This window comes from Sminthopsis crassicaudata, chromosome 1 (assembly GCF_048593235.1).
Source record: "Sminthopsis crassicaudata isolate SCR6 chromosome 1, ASM4859323v1, whole genome shotgun sequence".
NCBI lineage: Eukaryota > Metazoa > Chordata > Mammalia > Dasyuromorphia > Dasyuridae > Sminthopsis > Sminthopsis crassicaudata.
Window position 1 is genome coordinate 27637574 of NC_133617.1, and position 8367 is coordinate 27645940.

Below are 8367 nucleotides of genomic sequence, written 5' to 3' on the forward strand. Positions count from 1 at the left end.
CGTACGCCGTCCACTCTTTTGGACTGGGCTCCTTGACAGCAGAGACTTTTTGGCCTTTTGGGGGGATTAGAGCCTGGGATTTAATAGAAAATTAATAATGTTTGTTGACTGAGTGATCTTGGGCAAGACACAACCCCTGTCTCTGTCAAATTGTGCAGCTGGACCGAGGAGCACGGCCAGGATTGATGCCAAGCGGTTTACAATGATCGTTTCTTTTGATTCTCACTATAATGAGGTAGGTGCTATTTTTAATGAAGAAACTGTGGCAGACAAAGGGTAAATGACTCATCCAGTTAGTAAATGTCTGCAGTGACATTTGTACTTCCTGACATCCCCTTCACTACTCCCCTCTCCTCCTGTAATAAAACATGTGGAAAACTTTTTTAAAACCTTAAACATTATTGCTAATTAAGAATGATAATTCTTATCTTTCTCCTTTACTTCCTTCCTCCTCCTCCTATTTTTCCTCTTCCTTCATTTTCCTCCTCCTCTTCTTCCTTCTGCTCATCTTCCTCCTCTTCCTCTTTTTCCTCTTATTCCCCCTTTCTTCCTCTCCTCTTCTTCATTCTTCTCTTACTCCTTCTTTCTTCCTCCTCTTTTTCTCTTCCTCCTCTTCTTTTTCCTCCTCCATTTTTCTCCTCTTCTTTCTCTTCCTTCTTCTTCTTTTCTTCCTTTCTTCCTCCTCCTCGTTCACTTCCCCTTTCCTTCAGCTCTTTGAGACTGCTGTAAAGCAGACGCTTTGCTCCATTGATTCAGTCCTGTTACTAGGCGCCCTCTGCTGGTCATGACTCCTCCCCACACCCTCGGTCATTTGCCTCTTTGCCCCCACGCCTGTGCAGAAGCGGGCTCTTCTGGTGAGCTCCGCCCCACTCCTCTGGCCGGGGGGCGTGGCTTGCTGGTTTTCCGTCATACCCGCTTCCTGCATGGATCAGCGTGCCACGTGACTACGTTTCAGGCGGAGCAAGATGGCGGCGCCCAGGCAAACAGCGTGAAAGCTTTGCCGGGAGAGTCTTGTCCAGACCTGGTTCTCTTCAGTAGTAGAAACGCGCAGCCTGTCGCCATGTCGCGACTTATCGTCAAGAATCTGCCGAGCGGGGTGAGCACAACTCTAAGGGAAGCTTTTAGAGGCCGTGGGAGGTTTTGGGGTGCGGGAGAGGTCCCCCCTTGGACCCCGCGCTCACTCCGGCCGCGGTGGCAGCGCCGTGTCCTCCGTCTGGGGCTTCTCAGGCCCCCATCTTTGCGGTTTCCCAGCCCCTCCCCGAAGCTTTGGATTCCTTCTCTGTAAAATGAAAGAAGGGAGATGAGCTGGGGGTCCCAGGCCTCATCCATGACGTGGGGATGACATTTTATTATCAGTTCCCCGGCCTCCTGGTGCCGCTTTTTAGCCGAGGTGACGTGGGTATAGAGTAGGCACTTAATAAATGTTTGTTGATTCATTGAGTGTCCAGCTTCTGGCTAGTAAATAGCACCTTCCAGGTTGTCTGCTCTGGATGTCCCCGTGCCTGCCTTTTGCCTGTGATCTGTGTGGGAAGAGTCTCTCGGGTATATTTCTTTTTGTCTGTTGTCATCTCTGCTAGAACGAGTGCGTCTGTTCTAAAGAATGTAAGTTCCTTGAGGTCAGAAACTGTTACATTGTTTGTCTTTCTGTCCCCCAATACCAAACACGGAAGAAGTGCTTAATGAATGCTCGCTGATCCAGCTGATACAAAGTTACCCGTCTTGGAAATTAACCAGGGTTAGGATGTAATAGAACAGTACGTTATTATCACTTTGTCTCTCCCAATCAAATGACTCACTGCATCCAAGACTGCAGAGCTAGGAGAGAACCTTGGAATCAGTTGCTTCAATAGTATGGTTTTATGCAGGAGGACAGTCAGCAGACTGGCTGGCTGATTAGTTTGCTCCCATCAGTACAGGGCGCATGGGTGATTGTCAGGAGTCTTGCCTGGGAATTTCACTCTCGGTACTTTGGTCCCAGTCTTCATCCCAGGCCAGTGATCAGGCTTTCAATCAAGACTTGGTCCTCACTGCTTCTTACCTATTGTGCCGTCTTTGGCATCTGTACAGAAGAGAGGGGAGGGGAAAAAGCTCCTGGAGGGGTTCCATGAATTGCATGGGGAGAGCAATGCTTTTTATGCTTTTGAGGAGCCATGAAGTTTGGCTCCTTTGGCAGAATGATGGCTCTCATTTTCCTTGGTCTCTGGGGGGATGAAAACATCTTGTTTTATTTTTCTTGATTATCTCAGACGACTTCCTGGTAATAGTTTAAAACAATAAGACAGATTTAAGCATTGCACAGAAGCACACTATCATCGGAATCAAAACTTCTTAAGCTGTGGGTCTCCATCCCAAGTGGGATCATATAATTGAATGTGGGGATCATGAAAAATTTGGCAAACAGTAAAAGGTTTCTGAATATGCAACGATAAAAGCTTACTCCTGAATCAAATGTGTAATGGGCATGAAGTATTTCGTGCAGCACTTGCCCATGTTGCGTGACAGCTTCTCTGCAAGCTTGGTGCTGGACACGTAACATGTGCATATATTTCCTTTTGATTTATCAGTAAATGTTTGATTTGTGTGTGTGTGTATATATATATATATATATTTTTTTTTTTTTTTAATATACCTTTATACTTGGGGTTGCAAGTGGAAAAAATTTAAGATGTTAGAATAGCTAGATTTCCCCTTAGAGTCAGCGAGTTGGCTCTCAGGGGCACATTTGGAAGCATTTTGATGGCACTTTCCATCAGTCAGGCCTTCCCTCTATCTCCAGTTTTTCTGCTCTCTACTGTGGTTTCTTCTAGAGTTGTGAGTGATCAGCCTTGCATACAACGCAGAACCTGTGTGCTGTCTGTGGTAACCTATGGAGAGATCTCAGTTTTTTGAATGTTTAGGAGGAAGGGGTTTGTACTTTCCTAGATCTAGACCTGGCAAAGTCATTTGAGGTCATCTGGTCCAGTCCCTCACTTTATCAATGAGAAAACTCAGTTCAGGCCACAGCCTGGTCTCCTTTCCCCATTCAGTTAGGTGGCATTTTAGTATTTCTTCCTCTGATTAGATAATAATTCGATAGAATGTTGGGTTGGCAGTTGGGACGATCCCCGGTTCAAATCTGACTTGGTTACTTTCTAGCACTGTGGCTCTGGACAAGGCTTTTAACTTTCATTTGTCTCAGTTCCCACATCTATGAATATAAAAAAGTCATCATGGGGTTGTTAGGAGGATCAAATGAGATCATTATTATGAGGCAATTATGAGCAAGGCTGTATAATTGTTTTTTTTTTTTTTTTAATAGTTTTTATTTACCAGATATATGCATGGGTAATTTTACAACATTGACAATTGCCAAACCTTTTGTTCTAATTTTTCCCCTCCCCCCCAGATGGCAGGTTGATCAACACATGTTAAATATGTTAAAGTACAAATTAAATACAATATATGTATACATGTTATTTTGCTGCACAAAAAGAATCAGACTTTGAAGTAGTGTACAATTAGCCTATGAAGGAAATAAAAAATACAGACAGACAAAAATAGAGGGATTGGGAATTCTATGTAGTGGTTCATAGTCATCTCCCAGAATTCTTTTGCTGGGTGTAGCTGGTTCAGTTCATTACTGCTCTATTGGAACTGATTTGGTTCATCTCATTGTTGAAGAAAGCCACGTCCATCAGACTTGATCATCATATAGTATTGTTGAAGTATACAATGATCTCCTGGTCTTGCTCATTTCACTCAGCATCAGTTGATGTCTCTCCAGACAAGGCTGTATAATTGTTAACTATTATTTAATGAAGGATGAATTTCTTATATTTTAAGTAAAAATCACAAGATCACAATTCCCATTTATCATAGCAATCCTGTGGTTATGCAGCATGCAAGTATCATAACTGAGAAAATTGAGTCTGAGAAAAGAGAAATGACTAGACCATAATCTTACAACAAGTAAATGTTAGACCTTTTACTCAAAGCAGTCTGGTCTAACAAACATTTATTAAGCACCAATTGTATGCACAGGGTTGGGGCTATAAAAGCAAAATGAAAAATGCTCCTCCTCCCAAAGAGATTATATTCCCCTGGAACATAAGAGCATGCCAACAGACAATGATTATTAGATCTGTTATTTTCAGTCATTTAACTCATGTTGGACTTTTGGTAGTCTCATTTGGAGTTTTCATGGCAGATACTGGACTGGTTTTCCATTTCCTTTTCCAACTCGTTTTATAGATGAAGAAACTGAGGCAAACAGGATGAAGTGACTTGCCCATATTATTTGACTGTGAACTTTTTTTGTTGTTGTTTTAAACTAAGGCAACTGGAGTTAAGTGACTTGCCCAGGGTCACACAGTTAGGAAATGTTAAGTGTCTGAGTACAGATTTGAACTTGGGTCCTTCTAATTTAAGGGCTGGTGCTCTATCTACTGTACCACCTACCTGCCCCTAAGACTGTGAGCTCTTTGACAGCAGGGATTGTCATTTACTTTCTTTCTATCCTAAGTGCTTAATCCTTAGTAAATGTTGATTGATTGATTGATTGATTGATTGACAAATATATACATAATGAGTTGAGAAAGACACAAACCCCTGAAAAGACCAGGAGTTGCTTCCTGAAGTGTCAAAGGAGTCCAGGAGTGGGTACAAGGGGTTTAAAAAGCCATCCATTCCAGTCCCTTAACTTACACAAGAAGAAACTGAGGCAAACAGGTTAAAATGACTTGCCAGGATAGCCTGTGAAAAAATTACAGAGGCTGAGGATGGAATGTTGAATAATGGAACAGCAAGATAGTCAGCTTCATATGGGAAGTAAACCTGGAAAGAGACTGTAGCCAAGTGGTGGAGGTTTTTAAAGCCTGTAGCAAGAGTTTATTTTGTATCCTAAAAGAAAGAGAAAGCCACTTGGAACTTGAGTCTGGGAGTGATCTGGTCACATGTGCTTTCAAAAGATTATTTTGTCCTTTGTGTGGAAGATGGATTAGAAAGGGGAGACAATGGAAGCTGAGATTTCAATTAGAAGATTGCTACAATAACTTAAGGAAGAGGTGCTGAAAAAAATTGGTGGCTGTGTGCTGGAGATCAAGGGGCAGGTAGGAATTACATTGGAGAGGAAGCATGAACAAGGTGTGCCTCCTGATGGGATATCTGGAGCTAAGGAATGCAAATGGCAAGGCAGGCATGAAAGGTGGGAACCTGGGAGATTAGAAGTACAGGGGTTCCCCCACCATTTGGAGGAAGGGCCAACTTTGGGGAAGTTAATGCATTCTCTTTGGGGCGTGTTTGATGGAACATCAGTTGGAAAATTTCCAAAAGGACGAGGTGATCCGAAGTTGGGGGAGGGATAAATAGGATTATGGGGGTATGCATATGTACTGTCTGTGTACATATCTGGAAAACATCTGTCTAGAAACCTATAGGAACAGATGAGATCATCCAGAAAGAGGGGTTTGAAGGGAGGAGACTTTGGGAGCCATTACATGGGGGCATAATGGAGATTTTTATGGGCCATGGAGATAGGTAGGAAAAGAACCAGGAGGGGAGAGGATACTGTCATGGCCTACAGGATGAGCGCTGAAAACAGCATCAGATTGGACAATTAGGAGTTCATTGGTTACCTGGGGAGAGCCTTTTCAGTTGAGTGCTGAGGTCAAAAACCAGATCACAAAGGTAGATAGAGTGCTGAACAGGAAGTGAGGAAGAGAAGTCGGTGAAGGTCTTTCCTTAGGAATTTGTCTCCGAAAGGAGGAGAGAGATGGGAAAAAAGCTTCTGGGTATTTCAGTTTCCCGTGAAGGTTAAGGAAGGCTAGGGTTGGGCAGCAGGAAAGGAACCAGTGAATAAAGAGGAGATTCAGAAAGAGAAAAGCGATTCTCACAGATCAATAAGAATTGCCCTCAGCAAGGAGAGATGGCCACCTCCTCCTTGGAGCTATAATGGAGGATGGTGTGGAGGGATTTTGATTATTGAAATGGGAGGGAAGGGAAGCTCATGGCTGGCCGTCTTGATTTTCTCTTTAAAGTGAGAAAGCAATAGTGTAGGAGGCTTGAGTTAAAAAAAAAAAAAAAAAAGGTTTGATCTAGCCATTGTGAAGAGAATGCTGGTCAATTCAAGAAAAATAAAAGGCTTGCCAGACAAAAGTGAAAGCCTGTAGAAAATAAACAGCCTCAATGTGTAGCGGACTCAGTTGATGTGGACAGTAAAATGGTTTCTTCCATTGATGCTCAGCAGCATGGGAACAGGAGCATAGAAGGCATGTGCCATCTCTATGATGGAGGTGACCCAGGCTTGTGGTCTGGCCAGGTACGAGTGGCCACGGGGCCAGGCAGAGAGAGGGATGGGAAAATTAAAGACTTTTTAGGGTTGATTTAGTTCATTATCAAAAGGAAGAAAAGGGAGAACAGAGGAGGAATGGGACACCGTGTGGGCTGAGTAATGAGACAAAGTTTATGAGGAATGAGGCAGTGGCCATGATAAGGATAAAAGATGATTCTCAGGAATTTTCTACTTCTGGATCATGCAGGTAGAACTGTGCATTCAGGGTAGTATTGTGTTTATGGCTCAAGACAGGTAAAGGTGCAGGTCATTGGAGTTGTTGAAATGGTAGGCTGCCATATTTGCAGGGCCATTGATTATATCAATATCCCTAAATATGTTGTGGTGAAGGAAAAGACTGTAAGCCTTAAGAAAAGCCTTAAGAAAAGAAGGGAGCACGACCTGAGAACTGGTAGAAAGGAGAGGGTTGGAAGTGGCCGTGAAGAGTCGGGGATCTGCCTCTGCCTCATCTTTGGCCTGCCCCAGTGTGTCCGTGCTTGGGAAAGAAGGAGGATCTCAGCCTAGAGATTGACCAAAGGTAGCAGAAAAGAACAGAGGAGAGAAGAGATCAACTCTCTGGCTTGTGGATCCAAACCCGGCGCTTTCCCCACTAGCCTACACTGCCTTTCATCATCTTGATAGCCAGCGAAGGGAACAATAGAATGGGAAGCAAATGCTTTGGACTTCAGTCCCAGCGCTCTGGCTTTTTTCCTGTGTGGCTCCAAGTGAGTCATGTGAGCTTTGCCAATTTCTGTTTGTTTTTCCAAAAAGTGAAGGCATCTCAATAGATGATTTCTTGGGACCCTCCCAACTTAATAGCCTTTGTTCTTAGTCTTCCTCAGAACCCTCGGTTGTAAAGTGGGGCTCAATAACCCTGCCTTTCAGGGTTGTTGTGAACATCAAACAAGATTTTATATATATATAAATTATATATATATATATATATATATATATATATATATATATATATATATATATATATATATATATATATATATATAAAATAGCTTTTTATTTATAAGATACATGCATGGGTAATTTTTCACCATTGACTCTTGCAAAACCTTCTGTTCCAATTTTTCCCCTCCTTCCCCCCACCTCCTCCCACAGATGGCAGGTAAACCAATACATGTTAAATATTTAAAATATATATTAAATGCAATATATGTATACATATTTATACATTTATCTTGCTGCACAAGAAAAAATGGATTTAGAAATAAGGTAAAAATAGCCTGAAAAGGAAAACAAAAATGCAAGCAAACATAACAGAAAGAGTGGAAATGTTATGTGTCGTCCATACTCATCTCCCAGAGTCCTTTTGCTGGGTGTAGCTGGTTCAGTTCATTACTGCTCTATTGGAACTGGTTTGGTTCATCTCATTGTTGAAGATGGCCACTTCCATCAGAATTGATCCTCATACAGCATTGAAGTGTACAGCGATCTTCTGGTTCTGCTCATTTCACTCAGCATCAGTTGATGTAAGTCTCTCCAAGCCTCTCTGTATTCTTCCTGTTGGTCATTTCTTACAGAACAATAGTATTCCATAACCTTCATATACCATAATTTACCCAGCTATTCTCCAATTGATGGGCATCCAACAAGATAATATTTGTAAAATGCTACACAAGATACCGGCACATAATAAATGCTTAATAAATGTTCCCGTCCCACTTAGACAAGACTTGATATTTATTTCAATTGAAATAACAGCATATGACATAGTGATGGTGTTATTCTCCTGAAAAAAAATCTAAAATGTACTTTGTATAGAAACGCCGGGTGGCTGTTCTGGGCTGGCGTAGGGAAGATGAGGAAACTGGAAGTCCATGTCAAATCAGTTCAACTTGTATTGATTAAGTAACTCTTCTATGCCAGGAACTGCTGCAAGAGCTGGAGATACAAAGATGCAGCAGGCCTTGCCCTCACGGAGCTTATGTTATAGAGAGCCAAAGTACCAAGTGGCACAGTTTATGAAAACAAAATATACAGAGTATGTCTGGGGGCTCAAGGAGCAGAGAGGATGATAAGATCCATACCCTGTGTTCCACTGAATGTCA

General features: G+C 42.4%; 1 protein-coding gene across 1 annotated transcript in view; it reads left to right on the forward strand.

The window, feature by feature from the left end:
* The first annotated feature begins 928 nt into the window (after window positions 1-928).
* The window catches only part of RBM19 (RNA binding motif protein 19), a 167231-nt gene continuing 159792 nt past the window's right edge, over window positions 929-8367 (forward strand). Inside the window, 1 exon segment of the mRNA XM_074296978.1 lies at window positions 929-1096. Coding sequence (XP_074153079.1) covers window positions 1061-1096 — 36 coding nt within the window. The 5' untranslated portion in view covers window positions 929-1060.